This window comes from Homarus americanus, unplaced genomic scaffold (genome assembly GCF_018991925.1).
Source record: "Homarus americanus isolate GMGI-L3 unplaced genomic scaffold, GMGI_Hamer_2.0 scaffold11022, whole genome shotgun sequence".
Taxonomy (NCBI): Eukaryota; Metazoa; Arthropoda; class Malacostraca; order Decapoda; family Nephropidae; genus Homarus; species Homarus americanus.
This window is the reverse complement of record NW_024737068.1, coordinates 4,909,640-4,930,948: the sequence shown is the minus strand read 5'-3', so window position 1 is coordinate 4,930,948 and position 21,309 is coordinate 4,909,640. Positions and strand designations below refer to the sequence as shown.

At 35.8% G+C, this 21,309-nt stretch overlaps 1 protein-coding gene across 7 annotated transcripts in view; it reads left to right on the top strand.

The window, feature by feature from the left end:
* The window catches only part of LOC121872921 (inositol monophosphatase 3-like), a 31,872-nt gene extending 10,563 nt beyond the window's left edge, over positions 1–21,309 (top strand). For all 7 annotated transcript variants that reach the window (XM_042376043.1, XM_042376047.1, XM_042376041.1 and 4 more), the window contains exons 3-7: positions 2,465–2,611; positions 4,252–4,414; positions 10,933–11,084; positions 11,530–11,650; positions 18,988–21,309. In XM_042376043.1, the coding sequence (XP_042231977.1) occupies positions 2,465–2,611; positions 4,252–4,414; positions 10,933–11,084; positions 11,530–11,650; positions 18,988–19,238 (834 nt within the window). In that variant the 3' untranslated portion in view covers positions 19,239–21,309. The remainder of the gene's footprint in view (positions 1–2,464; positions 2,612–4,251; positions 4,415–10,932; positions 11,085–11,529; positions 11,651–18,987) is intronic.

Sequence of the window (21,309 nt, the reverse complement as noted above, 5' to 3'; positions counted from 1 at the left end):
TGAGCTCACACTCGGTGCCGTTACAACACTCTCTGACAGATTGACCAAGAGTTCACAATTCTCACTCCAAAAAAATTTGCCCTCACAATTTTCTGGACTTGTGGTTTCTTCAACCTTGAGCTGTGACCCCTTGTGTGGCGGGCATCTGCCAGCTGCTAAGATTCAATGCATGAAGTGTTAGAGGATGCATCTGGGTAGTACCAATGGTAAGGAGGCATATCATAAGTCCCAATGGGACGAAGAAACTGCATTAATAGAGACCGAATGCAAAAAGGACCTGGGTGTGTATGTTGACAACGACCTGAAGTCCTCTGGCTATTGTGAGAAGGTGAATCAAGCAACTAAACTAAACTACAGTATGTATTTCCATGCTAACCTGACCCGTAAGCCATGCCCCTTGTCTATAGCTACAAATAGCTGATTGGTTCAAAGAAAATATTCATGTAGCTGTCCATTTATTCAAACTAAATGTGTTCACTATTGGTAAGCAGACCTGTTATTCTCTAAAATAAATGTTAAATAACTGGACTATCAAAATGCAAATGATTTCAAGGCATTAGCACTTCAGAGAGGATGTTAGAAAATTTTAAATGTTTACTCGGTATCATAAAAGGTCGAGGTCAAAGATGAAATTCGCTTTCGAATGAAGTCTTTTCATATTTCTTTGATTTGTGCCAAAAATTAAACTAACAGACAAATGATACCAAACATATTTTTTATTTATTTTTTTTTATGGGATTAGCCCACCAGGGCACAGGTCAATGACCCACATCAGGGCTTGGAGGCAAAATAATAATAATAATAATATAAATTAGTAAAAAAAAAAATATTAAATAAAAATATAATACAGTACCCTGTACTATCCGGGTTGATTGCGTTACAGCACCTCCTTAGGTGCTGTATGTTACGGGCTAGATTACAGGCTCACTTACGGAGTCCGCTGCCAAATATTTGTTTTGAGTATACCGATCGGAAACTGTAAGTCAAGTTACGGGGTAAGCAAAGGGATATAGTCCCGTAAATGTTTTTGAGTATGCGGCCCCTGTACGGTATAGAAATTTGGCTCCTGTTTCTTGGATTAATATTTACTTGACTCGTATCCCCCACCAATCAAACCAACTGCCTTCCCCCTTTTACGATAATTTCTTATTATGTACATATCCTTCTAGGACCCAACATGAAGGTGAACCATAATCTACAGTAATTATTGAATTTATTCAATTACTATGTCTGAGTCACAAGTTTTTACCTCTAAATTGCTAAGTAAATGGTGTTCCTCAGTTTTGATATATGATAGTCTATAAAAAGTCCCATATTCATTCATCATTTCCATGTAAGTCAATTCACAGTCATATTTTAACAAAGATTCACAGCACTGTACTAAATTTTACATAAGGTGTGAAATGTACCGGTATGTGAACATTTTAATCTGTTGTTTTTGTGCACAGATGAGAGTTAACATGGGTAATGTTACATTGAGACTGTTCTGTATCAAAAACCACCAGGGGCGTATATTCAGGGTGTGCTAGGTGTGCTCTGCACACCCACAGAAGTCATGAAATAATGATTTAATACTTTTATTTTATGTAAATAAATATACAGTACGTACATGACATTTTACATGTACAGTATTAACACAGTGTTAACCTCAACTGTTGTTTCTTGGCTTTCCTGTTGGCTTGCGATTAGCTGCAGAGCCTGCAGTTGAGCGGAGCTGTCACCGCACACTTTGGGTAGTAGTATCAGAACGGAGGGGATAGGGGTACCAAGGCGGGGAGGGACGGGATTTATAGCGAGTGAAGTCGAGCGGCCAGCCAGTAGCCCCCAGCCCGCAGCGAAGGAAGCGTTGCTCTGTACTTCGTTTCTGTTTACTGTGAATGTGAAAATATATTTCTTTGCTTTGATTTACATAGTATTTAAAGCTCACTGTGCATTTTAATTTAGATACTTTAACATCATTTTCACCCTTCTTACACAATGGGAAATACAATACTGTTGAAAAAATTTACTCACGGAATTAAGACAAAGAGGCTCTTTTTATGATGACGTTATGATGCAGTTTACATCGCAAAAAAGAAGAATACACAGTATAACTAATGTATAAATAAAGTGGGTAAGTATAATATATTTTTGTTTGAATTGCACTGCTAATGTATGTACACTTCTACAATAATTTTCTTCTATTTTGCATTTCTCTGTGCTGTTTATATGCATAGTATACTACCTTTTATAAGTATGTAATTTACTTTATGCAACTTAAAGTTTAGTCTTTACCTTATTATAATGCTCAGCACACCCTGTTTCAATACCCACCATACGCCACTGAAAACCACTACTCATTTTTTTAGCACATACCTCTAACATTTTTCTCTTACAGATGTCATCAAAATATACTACTGTACATGCTAAAGAGATCTACAATCATGTTATTAAAAAATGTTAAGTGAAAAATATATTACTTCAGGTATATGCTATCCGTGAGGCTGTAAGCTTACATGAGAAGAGCAAAGGCAAGACTAAAGAAGGTGCTAATGATCCAGTTACAGATGGTGACATACAGTCTCACTTGACTATGTATTACTCCCTCAAGAAAGCTTTTCCTTCGCTGGAGGTAAGGAGAACTACGATCAAATCTTAAAACATTTATAATGTTTTCCAATTCTATTCATCTTATTCTTAGCCCCAGTGTTAGCTTTACTTATTGGAAGCTAATATTGGACAATTACTTTTTTCCACAAGTTAATTTTTCTACACCAGGTTATAAATACATAAGTTTTTCCTGGCCAGCTTAACATTATTGTTCTATCATGCTCTTTCAATATACACTGTATCCTTAATTTACCCATTGCCTCATGCATTGCTCACACACACTTATAAGTTTTCTTCCCTACAATCATGCTTGGTATGGATAATGTTGAGAAGAAATTTGGAAATGTTACAAGATGTTCAGAGCCTGTAGGTATCGGAAGAGTGAAGCTTATGTCTGAAGTATACAGAGGAGAGGAAATGTAGCTCTGCATCAAGAAAGTGTAATGATTGATATGGTTCTTCAGTATTATGAATGGGGTAGTAAGAGGGGTGAAAGCATGAGTACTGAAAAGAGGAATAAATTTGGTGTACAGGATACTGTACCTGTACTGTAATAGTAGTAGTAGTAGTAATGTAGAAGGTGCAAATGGGAGGTAAAAGCATCTGCTGTTTGTAGAAAACACTCCCATGGTGAATGAGTGAAAGGAAAGTATGAATGTCTGGGAATGGGTTTTGAAGAGTGTGTACTAGGAGAAAGTTAAATATTGAATGTGAATAGATATGAATTGGTGAATGCAGATAAAAAATGGAGACTGAGAAATAAATGTTACTTTGAATGTGGATGGATTGTAGGAAGTACGATGTTAGAGATGTGTAGCAGTGGTTGTGTCAGGGATTAGAACAGTAACTGAGATGAAAAAAATCCTAGAAACTGTATTTATAGAAAAATGTTGAGAGAGAGAGAGAGGAAGAGAAAATTGTGAAATTAGGCAAATTATGAGATATACTGCAGAGAATAATTGTTGAGCCATCATTATTATGTGTGGGTGTGTGTGTAGAGCATGGACTCGATGCAACAGGAAGAAGTCGATTAGAAGCAACAGAATTTATTTATTTGAGAGCACGCACTGTAATATATTTGGTAAATGGGATACAGGGATGAAGTATAGAAATCAGATAGAGATGAGGAAATGAAGAGTTTCAGAGAGAGCAGACCAGGGTTTGTTAAGGTGGTATGAAGAAATAAAGATAGGGATAGAGTTTTTATAATTCAGAGGTAAATGGGAGCTCAAGATTAAGGTTGGAGGATGGAGTGAAGACAGTGCTTCAGTGGTAGTGAGGGGGGTGGACATATAGAAAGCTGCAGTGCCTGTGCATTATAGGAGAGCATGGCATTGAGTGGTTTATGGGGTTATTCAAAGCAGGGAGTGGATAAGGCAATTGAAAGGAGAGTTTTTGTTTTTTATTCTGACCACCTTGCCTGCATAATAAGACAACTCTTGTAAGGTTTATGAAATAAGTTTAAATTTCAACTCCCACCAAGGTGGCTTGGTGGTGGTCACCTGCATTATCTGGTCTAGGTGCAGTTCTTCAACTCATCCCGTCATACATGCATTGTGTCATTTGACCTTTCCGTTCAACTTGGGTACAATATTTCACAACTCCTTTTGTATATTTTTGAGGTCACATTGGAAGTAACACTGAATAATTTATATTTTACAGATAATATCCGAGGAGCATTCTGTGAGTGTGGATACATCAAAAATTCCACCGGCCTCGACTCATAACTTGGAAGTGATAAGTGTTATTACTGATGACATTGTTGTCCCAGCCCAAGATATACAAGTTTGGATTGATCCTCTAGATGCCACTCAAGAATATACAGGTAAGGAAGAAAAAGGTTCAGCAGCTGAGCTTGGTGCATTAATTTGCTTTTACAAACTGTACTGTAGTGGATTATGAGGTAAGTATGTAGAGAATAAAGGTATACTAAATGGTGCTGATTACACAATCACAGATTTGTATAGGTGTAGGAATTATATTCTTGTAGATTAACATATTTGTATGATTTTTTATAGTTTTGGAAACATATCTGTATTTTTTATGTTCCTAAATTTGTCCATATGCAATATTATGAAATGAAAACATACTGTAGCTGGATAAGGCCACGTTGTCAACTTGGTCATCCCTCAAATTAAACCATTGATTACTGGGGAAAATTAAAGTAATCGGTGCATTGAGAAATGTGTGGGGAGGGAAAAACTTTAACAGAGGAATCAAAGATGGGGATGTACAGTTGCAGTCAAAAATAATCATCCACTCCACCACCAACCCCTGTGCCTGGCTGAGTCCTTTCTGCCATTTGTTGGGGGGGGGGGGTGTATGTGGTGCAAGTTCCTCATCAGAGAGGGGGGAATTGGAAGAAAGCAGGAAAATTCATGAAGGAAGGATGGATGTAATTTTTTTTTTCACTACTGGTATATTATCTTGGGTATACATGCTTGAAAGAGTAATAGATGAGGACCCTTATTTTGTGATTATAATTATGTGCCATCCATTTCCTTATTTATCATTTTTTCAGGATGCCATCCAGATTCTAAACAACTGTGGTAATTAGATTGATTGATACGTGTATTGAGATACAAAAGAAATACATCTCAAAGGGATGAAGTGACTTAAGTCATCCCCACCCCAGTTGGTAATTAGATATTTATAATAATAATGTTGATTTGAGGAGAAATATTGAATACTTGTATAAGGGTAGAAATCACATTTGTTTTTAATATTTACTGACACAGTTCATACAGAATCTGAATAGCATATCCACTGTCCTCCTCACCTGTCAGTCATGGTCTCCTCATCCTATAATTATATCAATTATATGAATTAAGAGTTAAAATATGTTTATGTACATTACACACCCAAAATTAGTCATTTTAATACTGTTTGCAGTGTTGTATCAAAAGCCAGCTGGTTTCCCAAGTTCCCAGACTCCTCCCAGTGGGTTAACTAACACCTCACAGTGACCCCAACCTCACTTAAAATTTCTGACACATTGTAGCCAGGTGCGCACAAACCGATAAATTGCTTGTGACTCAACATTCGACGTTCTTTAGCATTCATTCTAGGCTGGGTGTGGAGCAGTGGCCAAACACCATTGCTACTACCACCTCATCACCTCGCATTGATTTTTACAACACATTTTATTCAACAAGCCATTCTTATTTGTTATCACTTACAGTGATTTTTATTTTCAATAACGGTAGTGGAGGGAAGTGGAAGAAATCCATTAACATTTCATTTTTATTTTATTTTTTTTTTCAAGAAGGATAGTGGCAAGTGGTCAAGTAACAGTTTTTTCAGTTAATATTGATTATACTGCATATATTTTTTTTCAAGAAAAGTAGTGGCGAGAGGTGGAAGTGATTAAATAACAGCTGCGTTTAGTGTTACTGGTGGTGAGCAAGTCACACCCCCTCTTCTCTTATATTGTCATACCAGGGGCTTTCCCTCGTGGAAATCAGATGTCCTATCAACAATAATGACACAGTACCTGCCAAAAGCTCACTTGCATTCCTCCCCAGAATCGCCAGTAAAGGCATAGATAACTAAGGGAAAGTCAGATCCATATTTCACCTCCCCGGACACCCAACCTCCTGGTTGGTTTGTTGGTTGCTTGGGCTTTAGGCCTATCAACTGCCAGGATCATTAAGGCTGTCAACATTAAGCTACTTCCAACAAACTTAACACCTTCAGGTGTTAAGGATAATTCTAAGACCACATATACTCCCACTACATATGTGGCCCTAGCCCCCCCCCCCATTAATACCTCCCCTACCCTCTTGTGACCCGTCGTGTAGAAAGACCTTGAGCTTGCGGGTTTAATAGTAGGATGGGTGGATGATTATTTTTTACTACGACTGTTCAGGGGAATCACAAGCTTATATTATATGGATATAAAGTATAGACTGTTGACATAAGAGGGGGCAACAGCAGAAAGGATAGTGGGAGAAATACTGTACAGTAATTCTTTGAAACTTTAACTTAATTGAGTGAGAAATTAATAATACAGTACAGCCTATATTTCCCTCGCAACAGTCAATTTCCTCACATCCCACCTTACTCTTTCCCAGTCAGTCTATGGCACTAAAAACACAGCACAGATTTAAAATCACAATTACAAGGTCTTTTACTGTATTATAGAGCAGGATCTTTTTCTGTATTATAGATTATGATCATTTATTACAGTTGTACCCCACTTAACGCGGTCAATAGAACCCAGAGGGTCCCGTGTTAAGTGAAATCCGCGTTAAGTGAACAACAGAACATATGGGATTAATTCCAATAGAAACCGGCCCGACCCCCAAACTCCACTTTTTGAAGACACATAACTATGTTGTAGTAAAAATAACATCTTAATTTTTTGATGGTACATGCACACAATTAATACTTAAGAGAAATAGAGAAATACAGTCGCCAAGTTAATGTCCATTCAAATAATGGACTCAACTCCCTCCCCCTCTTCTCACACTACACTCCCTGGCTCTTCCCTCTTGAGAAATTTTTGGGGGAAAAACCACTAAATTTTAATAAATAATACCTCAAACTAAAGTTAGGAAAATATAATTGACATTGCTGGATTCCTTGTAAGACCAGGAATATTTTGAATATAAATGTCATATATTTTGCACAAAAGATAACATAGTTACCTAGAGAAAATTTTTTATCTAAAAATTGTAAGTTTAAAGCAAAATATATGATGTTTATATTCAAAATGATCACCAAATTATAAGAATTCCAGCAATGTAAATTATATTCTGGCCGGGTAATTTGTATGAATTTTATGAGCTAAAACAAATATCTTCAGTTAATAAAAAAAAATAATCTTCACGACACTATCTGTCAATCAAAGTACCACACCTTGCCTCCCCCTCTCCCCAGCACGGTCAGTCCCAACCTCCCCCACCAATCATCCCTTCAAGAGAAAGTGGGTGAAAAATTTAGATTTTAACATTTTGTATTAAATAATACCTCAGATTAAAGTTAGGATAATATAATTGACATTGCTGGATTCCTGTAAGACCAGGAATATTTTGAATATAAACGTCATATATTTTGCACAAAAGATAACATAGTTACTCAGAAATTTTTTATCTAAAATTTGTATGTTTAATGCAAAATATATGATGTTTATATTCAAAATGATCATCAAATTATAAAATTCCAGCAGTAAATTATATTCTGACGGGTAATTTGTATGAATTTTATGAGCTAAAACAAATATCTTCAGTTAATAAAAAAAAAAAAATATTCTTCACGGGGTAACAGATGGTCAGTCGGTCGGTCCTCCCTCCCCCCCCACCAACCGTCCCAAGGAGATGTGGGGAAAACCAGAATACTTAACTTTTTGTAATAAATAATACCTCAAACTAAAGTTAGGATAATATAATTGACATTGCTGGATTCCTTGTAAGACCAGGAATATTTTGAATATAAATGTCATATATTTTGCACAAAAGAACATAGTTACCCAGAGAAAAATGTTATCTAAAATTTGTATGTCTAATAAAATATATGATGTTTATATTCAAAATGATCACCAAATTATAAGAATTCCAGCAATGTAAATTATATTCTGGCCGGATAATTTGTATGAATTTTATGAGCTAAAACAGGCAGTCAGGCAGGGTGGCGGGTGGGCAAATCTAAAAATAGCATCTCGAGCCGGACACTCACCGTGTATATGTGGAAAAAATCCGTGTTAAGTGAAAGTTCAGCTCTGGCGAGGCACCGCGTATATAGTACATTAAGTGAAACCGCGTTAGGCGGGGTAATACTGTATAGAGCAGGTTCATTTATTATAAAGCTGGATTATTTATTATAGAGCTGGATCATTTACTATATTATAGTGCTAGCTATATACAATGCTGCATAATAAGATGTCATATTAGGTGAAAACAAAAGTACTGGACAGCATGACCTGACAATTCGCAGTCCTCGATTATATGTGGATGACACCCTGGATGTACCCAAGAATGTCTGCAGGTAGTTTTAAAGTTGCTGGCATTTTCGTGGCTGGGACAGGGAGCCATTCGTTCCCGAGATAGTAATTTCTTTTACTTGTGTGTGTGTGTGTGTGCGCGTGCGTGCATAATACAAATAAAAATAAGTAATACAGGGGCAAACACATAAAGAGAATCTACATTTCTTTGCACACGAGTAAAAATGTACCTCCCCCACCTCCGCCCTGGTCAGCAAATGATATTCGCTGCCATTTTGAGACCCAAACCCCCACAAATTTTTAAGGCATGCTGTACATAAGACTAAATGCCTTATGATCCTAATATAATTGTTTAATAGTGCCAACTGACAGTGTTGAGCATCAAGCCAGTACACTTCATGGCATACTATACTGTACATGGATTTCCTTATCTCGACTCATTTATAATATGGGATTTCCAGGAGCAAACCTTAATTTATGAAGCTGGTTCACACCCATTCATTCAGTCTACCACAGCAGTTTGAAGTTTGATGGTTATAAAGGCTCCATCTAGCACAGTGTAGACAGTCATGTACAGTAAGATCTCATATTTCGCTAGTAGTATAGACTGGAAATATTGGCAAATGTAAATACAGTGAACCCTCGAAAATCCGAACTAAAGAGGCCACCTGTCCGGATTTTCCAGCAGATAATAAATGATATAAGAAACAACAAAAAACAGTACTAATGTAGTGATAAACAAATTACCATATACAAGTTGACAATCTCTTATCCGAAATCCTTGGAGCCAGAGGCATTTCGGATTTTGAATTTCGGTTTTCAGAATGGTTAATTTTTTTTTTTTTTATTAGCCTACGGCACAACTCACTGACCCACATTGGGGCCTGGGTGGCGAAAAATATAATATCAATTATAATAATAATAACAATTCATAGGTCTAGGTAATTGTTTCTCACTTTTATCTTTTCATTCTTGTATTTCTTTATTATTATTATTATTTTATTATTACAGTATTATTGTTATTATTAATATTATTAATTTTATTATTATATTTTATTATTATTATTATTATTATTATTATTATTATTGTTATCATTATTATTTTGGTGTATTTTTTATTAAAATTTTTATTTACTATGAATAATTATTATAATTATTATTACTATTACATTTTCGCCCCCAGGCCCGATGTGGGTAAAAAAAAAAAAAGTTTTGCCCACAAAATTTTTTTTCTCGGTTTTTAGAGCTTTTCGGTTTTTGGAATTTCGGATAAAGGGTTGTCAACCTGTATAAACCATGTATTTACCTATGATAACATAATAAGAAACATTGTATCATTACTAGAGTGAATGAAATAATATTCCCTCAAATAATAATTGTCAACTCTGTTTATGTTTCCCACCTCCTCGGGCACCTGTGTCCAAGCAACTGACAGGTCAAGCAGCGCCCACGAGCCTGAAATGTTCTTTGCTCTGGTTTGGGAATCTTTCTTAGGGAAGCTTCTAGGAGGCTTTTTAGCCCAGAACCCTCAATTATTTTGTCTGGATCTTCCGAAATCTGGATTTCCCAGGTCCGGATCTTGAGGTTACTGTACATAAACTAATGGGAAAAATAACAATATACATTGGCCACTCTACATCAACCTCTGATTTTCCCGTTTATAACCTCCAAATGATACGACTTCTGCCGTTACTGACCTGATTGTTCATCCGGGCAGTCATGAAACTGATTTGAGAAGTGCGTGGCTGCTGCGACTGGCCAGTTACAGCTCACTACCTCAATACAGACGTGCACTTCCCACACATACACCCATGCTCTTCATTTTTCTTATTTTATAGTTTATTGTATATGATAGAACTATAAAATACAGTACTGTACTGTATTGTATATGCATTTTGACATTATTCGACAATTTCCAAATCTTTGTGTTCGATTATTCGTTGATCTTTTGTTCAGATTTTGCACCTTATTCCCATCATTCAAAGATTGTTCCTCAGTATTCCAACCAAAAAAACAGACTTATGCTTCAACATAAAATATTACAGCATTCAGCTGCCTAGATCTCGCATTCAGCTGGCTGGATCTCGCGAAACTCGCGATATTTTACGCCAAATATAAGACTTGGTTACATTAGCTAGTGCTCGCAAAATTCAAAAACGCGAAATGAAATCGGGCGAAATATGAGATCTTACTGTAGATCAAGTCTAATATCCCTGCCAGCCATAAAATACATAGATTGGAAAAATAAAAGTAAGAGTTTGGGAAAAGATGGAAGTAAGAAGAAATCTTAAGTTTTGGTTTGGATTTTATTTGATTTAATTCATTTCTTGATATTTAAATTGTTAGTTTCATTAACCACTCTATTTGTATTATTTTTCCGTATATTAATTTTCTTCCCTCAGAAAACTTGAGAGAATATGTGACAACGATGGTATGTGTGGCAGTGAAAGGCCATGCAACAATTGGAGTTATTCACAAACCATTTAGCAAGTTCACAGCTTGGGGCTGGGCTGGGAAAGGTGTATCCCCACAGCTTCAAGCATCTGTATCCCAAGTTAGTGTAGTTTTATCCATGAATTTTATATTTTGTTGGTGTGTAAACCTGAATTATGGTCCATGTGTTAGTGTAACAATGACCTTAACTAACTGGGCTTTAACACTGCCCAGTACTCCTTTACTTAACTACCTAACTTTTGCTTTACAAGAATACTTATATTCCTCTTATCTTTTATCACCACCTGATTGTATTAAGTGATGTTCTTCTCCATTAATGCTATTTGAACCTGTCTCTTACTGTACTTCAATTGATTTCAAAATACCCTACTGTGTCCTTTCATTACCCTGTGGATCATCAGTAACCAAAACATTTTTAAGAACTTTTCTGTAGGTGTCTGCTTGTGTAAAATTAGTATAATTGTTAGGGATTGGTAAAAAGTTTTGTCATACAGCTATAAATAGTGTATATACCAGGTCTGACATGGTTTGTTTCATTTAAACAGGGTGGACCAAAAGATGAAATTGCACACATCATTGTCTCTCGCTCACATGCTGGGGAAGTAGAAAGTGTGGCCAAGGCTGCATTTGGAGACAAAACTCAAGTGATTCATGCCGGTGGAGCAGGTAAGTGTTCATAATGAAAAATATTAAATTATTTTAATCCTGTCTCATTTTATTACCTTCCTACAGTGGTTGGTATTATTAACCCTCTCATGGTTTTTCAATGCAGATTGCATCTTGCTCCTGTACTGACATGACCCCTCCTGTTCAACTGTATCTCTCACTGAGAGCTCCCCTCCCTTAATAAAAAATGCAGGAGGAACAGTGGACTGACCCTATCACCTATCTAAGTTCCCCTCATTAGCCACTTGGGCTGGTAAATGCATCTCTAAGGGTGCAATTTAGGTCTGGGTCAATCTACCCAATGTTTACTAAAATGGAACACCTTTCCTGTTACCAATGCAGCATGCAATGAAAGACAGGCTAGGGGGTGAGATTGTAAGTGATGTTACTTGTGTCAAAAGACTGCAAGAAATACCAGAGGATTAAATAAAGGATTTTTTACCAAATAGGTGAAGAAGAGGTGAGAGTGAAGTTAGTTGCAAGCTGCAGTATTTATTAAAGCTTTTATTTTTCTGTTACATTCATTAAATAAACAATATGCATTAGGGTGATAATTAGTTGCACTGAATTATAATAAGATAAACTAGTGGAGGTATAGAGGCAGGACTGAGAGTGAAGAAGATAGTTTGTGTGTGATAGATGCCTGTTTGGAAGAGAATGCTTTTATCCATAGTGGTCTATGTTATTCAGAGACTGTCAGGCACACTGCTGTGTATGGGGAAATTGTTTACAGTAATCCCCAGAGCTACAGAAGGGATGCATCCTTGAAAAGTTGACTGTAACATGAGATTCTTAAATGTGAACCCCATTTTCCCCCACTTACTTCCATTACACAGTTGAAGATGCATTCCTGAAGAAAATACACATTTTAAAAAACACATACTGTACCTGTACATGGATTATTCTATGATATAATATTAAAAATACACAAAACACTTGAATTTAATTTACCATAAATGATGTCGAGTGCTGCGAGAGGTGAGGTAGTGCAATGGGAGTTGTTGGGAGACATAGCATACCCTAATGTTTTTGCAATCTGGCTAAGTATTTCTCCCACATCTAACCTCCATAAAATAATCAAGTTTTATATTCAACGTAAATCCTTCATGGACTCTTTTAGCACCATTGTTTTCACTTGCATTTGATGGCCTCTTTCCACTCATCTTGAATGAGGGTAATGCACTGGACATACTTGATTAAGATATGTACGTAAGTGTTAAATCCAAGAGCTGGGGTCGTGAGATCAAATGTACACACTGGGGGATATAAACAAACTGAGTTCAGCGGCATGAGATCACTGCATACCCACGCTTGGTGGTATCAAACATCAAGAAATTCATAATAAATAAATTTTAATATCTATAAAAAAAATTTCTTCCATACCGTGAGTTTTTTGTTGAAAAATTTGAAAATTTATCCCATATCCGTAAGGTCGAAGTTATTGGCCATATCCCAAATTTAGTGGTCATAATTTACAAATTCCCCATGGTTGAATTTCCACTACAGGGAGTTCTGCTTATACAGCGTGTTTGATACGGCAATTTGCTCTTGATTTATGAATTGAACAATATTTGTATACTTCTGAACGCTTGTTTGCTATAACAGCGATTTTTGCTTACTATTTCTCCAATTTTGTGGTATTAACTGTGAATATGGTAAAGAAGAATATCTCCAAAAGTGTTCTGATGATAGAATTCCGGTTGATTATCGTAAAAGAAAGGATATAACACTTGAAGAAGCTCGATGTTATCAACCTCAAAATCACCCTTCCCCCATCAAATTACATTCATATTTTTTCAAGGTAAAGTGTTAAATTTACTGTATGATTTTATTATTAGATATGAATGTAACATTTATTTAGACTGTGCTATCCTTTGTGTTAGGCTAACTACTAAATTTTTTCGATTTCGAGTAATCTGCACCTAACCCTATTTTCTCCATAAGCCCTGTTATTTCTATTACGCGATTTTCTATAACACGATATTTTACAAGAACACAATTATCGCGTTATAGCAGAACTACCTGTACTTGAATTTCTGTAACATGGGGGATACCTGTAGAAAATAGGTTTGTAGCAGAGCACAGATAACTAACATAGTTTTGAGTAATGAGTATCAGAGTTTTACAACTATAAAATCCCACAATGTCATCTGTTATTAACATAACTGGTTCAGTTATGTTTGACAGTATTTTGTTTATATTTTGGTGTAGATTTTGTGCGTGATACACTGACAAGCCTACTCTACTAATAAATACAGGTACACCACCAATTATCTGGGAACTGATGGTCTGAACAAAATTATGAGGGGGCACCTAACTTCCCTCCCTACCTCCTAGCTTGGGTGAAGCTAGTTTTAGGTTTAAAGTTTTTATCTTATAAGTTGTAGCTGACTAGACTTAGCAGAACATAAATTGCATTGCTGGAATTCTTGTAAGATAGGGATTAATTTGAGTATAAACATCACATAGTTTGCACAAGAGATAGAAATTTTAGTCTAGAGTAGTACATTTGTGTACAATTTTTTTAACTCATATTTTCAGGAAGATATATGTAACTTTCTTCATTTATTTTTACTCATAGACATGCACACACCATCCTAAATATATACAGGAGTATTGTGAAAAAAGTAAAAGAAATAATTGCCCTAAGGGTAAATCTGTAATAAGTTAATTAATAAAAATTTTATGTCTAATGCAAACTTTGGGATGTTTATACTCAAATTAATCACAATCTTACAAGAATTACAGCAATGCAAATTATATACTGCCAAGTCAATTCTGTGACATTTTATAAGGGAAAAACTAAAACTCTCTGTTTTCAACCTCCTTGACAGCTGTCAACATGTCAATGCCCCCTCCACCCCCCCTCCAACAGCCAGGGTGAAGGCAGTTTAGGCTTAAAGTTTTTATCTTATAAAATGTCACTGACTAGACTAAGCAGAATATAAATTACATTGCTGGAATCCTTGTAATATAGTGATTAATTTGAGTATAAACATCATATAGTTTGCACTAGACATAAAGTATTAGTCTAGTGTAGTAGAGTACATTTGAGTGCAAAGTGTGTACAGTAGTGTTACTCAAAATTATGGCTTTTTCACATCTAATTTCATTTAAGATTTGTTTAATTTAAGTTTCTAGCAGTCCATGGTGCTTTGGAGATGCAGGAGGTTTATAATTAGTAGGTCAGAGGTGTATTGTTGAATTATTATTACCTGACCTCGGTTGGTCCGGCAAAATGGATAATCCTTTGGAACCAAGGGTGCCGGAAAATTGGTGGTGTTCTCGTATCACCAATGTTCAATAAAAATATATTTTTACATGTTACATACTTACAAATACAGGTGAGGCTCTCCCTTATGCTTTGTATGCTTCCGTGATATCCCTGAGGGGCCATGCCCACATTTCACTAAGTGAGGAATTAATTTTTTAGTTACAAAATGTCTATTTTTTTTATGAAAACAGTTTTAAAATGCATAGCTGTGAACAAAACATGGCACAGAGAAATGTGTGGACAAGAATAGGGTGGCATCTCCATGCTGATCGGCTGAGAGGGAGAGTGTGTGGGTCAGCCACTGTTTCCATTGATCACACCTGGGGCCACAGCTGAGGTGTCGAGACCGTCTTTGCTACACTACCCTATACAGTAAAACCCTGCTAAGGCGGACTAATTGGGGATAAGAGATTGTCCACCTTAGAGCTATTTTTTCCCAAAAGACCGCCATTTTAAACATTAAGCAGTACAACACCAATGTATCCAATTTTTATAAAGAAATACATGTTTTTAATCAAAATTAATTTAAAAAGTAATGGACATAAAGTACTGTACACTTACTTTTAGTTCACTGATAAGGTCTTACCCTTAATCTTCTCATCACCCTTATGGATACCAAACACTTCCCTAGGGGTCATGGTTATTGTTTAATTTTTCAATAATAATGCAAAGAATATAAATGCTACTTCAGCCTACGGTGAATGTATTAAATATATAAAAACGAAAAATAATGACATAAAAAACACCAAAAATACAATACAGTACCGTATTTTATGGTAGGGAACATTTAAGAAAAAAATTTTGTGTGCATTTTCCTCCTGTGGCCATAGTTTTCTTAATATACTATACAGTACAATAGAACATCGATTTAAAGCGATTCAATTTAAGATTATTGATTTAAAACGACACCTACAATTAAGGACAATGTTTTAATTTAAAGCAAATCTTTCCTATTTTGCAGATAAATCTGGTGATCATATTTAAAATTTTGCACCTAATGTTTCTCTGGGCACGCTACACTGTCCTAAGGGCAAAGCTGTACTGTACATGTACTAAAAATAATGTACTAAATGATTACTAAAATGTTTGTCTAGTGTAAACTATAGCATGTTTCTATTCAAATTAATCACTATCTTAAAAGAATTCCAGCAATGTAAATTATATTCTCCCCGGTTACTTTTGCGACATTTTATAAGCAAAAATCATAAACTCAAGCTAAAGGACATAAATAAACAAATAAATACTTCTCTAGACCTTTGGTGCCAACTGTCAAACATGTCACTGTCACTTCCCTCCCTCCCTCCCTCCCATCTTCCCAGCCAGGGTTTGGTGTTTTAGGCTTAAAGTTTTTATCTTATATAATGTCACAGACTAAAGTTAGGAGAATATAATTTGTATTGCTGGAATTCTTGCAAGACAGCGAATAATTTGAATTTAAAAGTCATATATTTTGCACAAGAGATAAAAAAAAATTATCGTTGTACAGTAGAAGTCCAAAAATCCGGACTGCTTGGGGATTGGGTCAGTCCGGATTTTCAGATTTTCCGGATTCTCAGGCAGTACTTTTAAAATTCAAATTTAAGGAGGAATAAAGAAGAGATTAACAGGTACATTTTGATAGTTTATTCATTAGCAAATATAGCATGCTTCATTTATCAAAACGAGCAGTTTTAAAGAAAAAGCTGTGAATTCTAGAATTTTATTCTTTGCCTTTTATATCATAAATTGTAGACTTTCCATTGTCATATGTTTCCATTAGAACAGTATTGCTCACACCACGTTCTAGTTTCTTAATTATTTCAAGTTTGTCACCAATTTCAATGTATTCTTCTTTCTCTTCACACATCAAGTTTATCTACTGAGCCATTATTATGGGCTTGTACAGTACTCTGTAAATGGAAAGAGTAGGACTCAAAATTACATATGTTGTCACAGTTTGATTGCTTGTTTTAAAGTGGTGACCACGTGGTCGCTTGTTGTCGCTGTGCAGCTGTGGCGCTCACGACACATACACACAAAAGCCCGCTAAAAAAAAAAGTTTGACTTTTCGAAAAGTCCGGATTCTCAGGTGGTCCAGATTTCTGGCCTCCGGATTTTTGATTTTACTGTAATAAAATCCTTAAATTAGAACTAAAAATTTTTATGTCTAATATGAGCTATGGCATGTTTATATTAAAATTAATCACTATCTTATAAGAATTCCAGTAATGTTAATTATATTCTTCCATGTCAGTTCAGTGACATTTTATAAGAGAAAAACTTAGTCACTCTTTAGGACAGATAAATAAATAAGCACTAGACCTTGGCATCAACTGTCAAACATATCACCTCACCTCCCTCCCTCCCCCCCCCCATCTTCCCAGCCAGTTAACAGACCATTTCACATCCCTTAATTTTAGCTGTGTTGATTTATGAGTGTTTGTTTTAACATAATACTACAAAAAACAATGTTTTGTTTATTCTAGGAGATGGGCTGAGGTGCATCTGGGTAGACTCTCACGCTTCAAAATCTCCCTTGAAGAGAGTATTTGAAAGTTAACTAAATGAGTCATGAGGACAGTGCAGTACATTACTTAGCAGTGGTGTGGCGGTAGATTTACCAATTCCAATTACATTAATTTATAATATTGGAATTTTTAATTACCACACCACCCTGTTAAATACAGTACTGTGGTATCCCTCAGGACTCATTTAGTTTAAAACTCGGGTTGAAATCGACGACCCTCTTCAAGGGGAGATGTTGTTTAATAACTGCGTCAGTCATTTTAGTATTTTGTGTTTCTCTCAAGTACCAAACTAAATTATTCCATTGAAACAACACTTCAATTTAGTGCGAATTCGGTTTAAAGCGACCTCTCTTGGAACGTATCTCGTGTTATATGGACGTTCTACTCTACTGTATACAGTACCAGGAAATGTGAGGAATAAATAAAAATAATACCCCAAAAAATACAGTATCGCCAAATAAGTAAATAAAAGCCAAATAAAAGTTCAACACAGCCAGTTTGCACATTACTCCCTGTTTCACCATAGTAACGAACATCGGCTGGCACTCCAACCTTAGCAATGCCCCCCTTTACACTTTGCAATCATCTTCCCCTCCCTCACTCAGCCAGCTAACTCTTGTGCAAAGAAATGTATATTCCTTTTATGTGTTTGCCTTTAGGACAATTATTGCTTTTAATTTTTTCACAGTATGAGTAAAAATAAATGATGAAAGTTACGTATATCTACCCAAAAATACGAGTTGAAAAACAACCATAACACCACAGCTTGGCCCAGTAGCCTGGTGGTTACAGTGACTAGTTTAACCTGGCAACAATGCCATGATTAGTCACTATTAAACACTATTATATCAGGAAACACGAATAATAACAGTAAATCCAGTGAAATATGGCAGGGGAGGGAGGAGGAGAGACACAACTGCAGACGACGCTTTAACTGGCGCTCACTCGCTCCCGTTGCCAGGCGTCGCGATCGAAATACTTATGAGAGAAATACATATCTTGTAATCTAATTTGAAAACAGTGATGGGCACAGTGATAAACAAATTATATAAACCATGCATTTACCTATGATAACATAACAAGAAACATTGTATCATTATTAGAGTGAATGAAATAGTATTCCCAAAAACATCAATTGGTAATTCTCAGACACCTGTGTACCACGTGTTGATGCCTTGGTCCCTTGAAATTTTGCTGACATGTCATTGAAGGACAAATTTTGTCCCTTTTCTTTATTATTTTTAAGAAAATAATTTTGTCCGACAAGCGATATCCATGTTAGCAGGGTTCGCCTTAACAAGGTTTTACTGTATTTCAATATCCAGCCAAGGAGAGCAGAGACGAACTCACCATATGATGTGTACACAGATCGAAAGATAAAGCCTGGGAAATTTTAACACTAGAAAACATTTTCAAAGGGGTGGCAAGTTTGTCTGTGCTATGCTAGATGTCTCATATACAGTTTAGTAAATAGGGAAGACATAATAGTAGTAAATGGGCTTGAAATTTAAATATAACCTTTAATAAGCAATTAATAATTTGTAATCCTCTTCTAGGCTACAAGACTTTGGCAGTCATTCAGGGAGATGCAGATGCTTATGTCCATGTAACTTTGATCAAGAAATGGGATCTCTGTGCTGGAAATGCTGTTCTCAATGCTCTCCATGGTAACATGACAACATTAAGTGGGCAATCAATAGACTACAGCTCGAATGAGAGAAAAAAGATAGAGGGGCGTGTTGGCCACGCTGCATGGCCACAAATACTATTTACCAAAACTACAAGGCCTCAAAAAGAATATCTCTAATTAAAATACCTATAAATATGCAATACTTTTAATACTTTATTTATTAAAATCTAAGAAATTTATTTTGGTAAACTATTTCTGTTTGTTTTTAATTAATGTTATTTATTTCTATGAGTAACTTTACATGTATGACTTTTCTTCTGGGTCTGAGCAATTGAAATGTACTTGTACTTATGAAGGTTCCCATTTAGTAGTCTTGACTCAAGAAATTTATACTTTACATTGACACACTGTACGTGTGGTCTAACATGGAATTGTAAAAATAATAATGTAATGGATCTATTGAATTGGAAGCCCATCAGAGTACTGAAGTGTATTGAACAGTAATAAGTGTTAGCTAAGCACAAGTGTGCCTTACTCAAGTAATTATCCTTGGTACTTGACATTTAGACCAACATTTGGACGTCTTCAGCTAGTGTTGCTTGCATTGCTTCCTTTGTTAGCTACTGAAGGTGTGAAGATTCTATTTGGTGGGAAAAAAGGTATCAACGATAATACTGGACAGTACAGTCTGAAGAGCTCAGACTGGTAAGGCTTGAGAGACTACAAGGTTATCTGTATGTTATGAATATACATTACATTTAAGAGCTCAAGTATAGTATGTAACTGAAATTAACTCTTCCTCCAGGTTCATTTAGTATGTACCAATAAGCTAAATATATGAGATATTTTTCGTGAGTCAGAATTTAAAAAAATGGTGAACATGAGAGTGCCAGCATCCATTAAGTTACTTGTCAGGTTGTAATTATAGTGAAAATTGTGCATATGGCCTGAACTGCCAAAAAGACTACATTCAGCTCTTCACCATGGTAGATGAATAATATGTTTTGTACTTTTCCTTTGTACAGCCAAAGGGTTACAAAGAGATCTCTGGTTTGTAAACAATAATCATATCAACAGTTGTTTTACAAGAAGGAACAAGACACAGTGTTTTACCAACATATACAAAAGCTTCAACTGATGGAATGGTTCATTATGGTTTTGGTCATCTCTCTCTCAGTTACCCAGTCATAGACCAGTTAACAGTATCTTGATTTGCCTCACAAATCATAGCTCCTGGAGTTAATAATGTACACCCATATTTATGTGACATTTTGTATTCTTATTTCCAATTGTTCCTCTATTCTTGTTATGATGTTCCAATCAAGAATGAAGAAATCTTTATTAGTTTCTTGAGCAGCTCCTAAGGGAAAAGACATGAACATGTATTCAGTACTGTACTATACCACAGTGGATGTGAAGGTGGTTCTGCCAGACCATGTGGTAAGTGGTAATTTAATGTTTTATTCAGTTGTTAATGTTTTTTCATCATTTTTTTTTTCAAAATGCTATTATTGTATGGTGTGTGTGTGTGCGCATGTGTGTGCATGCGTGCGTGTGTGCATGCGTGCGTGCTCGTTTGTTCGTTCGAAAAAGTAGGACAGTTATTGAAGGAAAAAATTCCCATAAAATTAATGGAATAAGCAGGGAGTGCCTAGTAATGTAATCTTTTCACACATGATATTTTACAACAGTATTACGATGTGCATATCCTCGGTAAGCTTGATGCAACTGTACACTTATTATTAAGTGTGACTAAAACAAACAAATAAGCAAGATGCTCCATTACCAGTATGTAGTTGCAGATTTACAGTTACACATCTTAATACATTTGGTGGGTTTTAATTAAATATAGTAGTTTATGAAATATATTAATAATTTTTGATAAAAATGTGCTTGCACAGAAATATTAGTGTATGTGCGTGTGTGTATCTTATGCATGGGTGTAGGTGTATGCTACTATGTTTAAAATGAATGAAAGTGTGTTGTCTGTGTGTTGAGGAGAAAGGAAGTGTATGAGTGGTGGTGTTCTTGGGGGTCCTGACCTGACACACTGCTGGTGGAATGTATTGTGGTGTTTGGGTGGGTGTTGGATTGTGTATGGTGTTGTGTATGGTGTGCATCCTTCTCTACCCTGTTCAACATTTACTCACTGTCTGCTGTCAAGTCCACTTTCACCTTTTGCTCACTCATCATTCAAGTTTGAGAAGGAAATGTTGCAGAGTAAATTTTAATAAATTTTATTGTGATA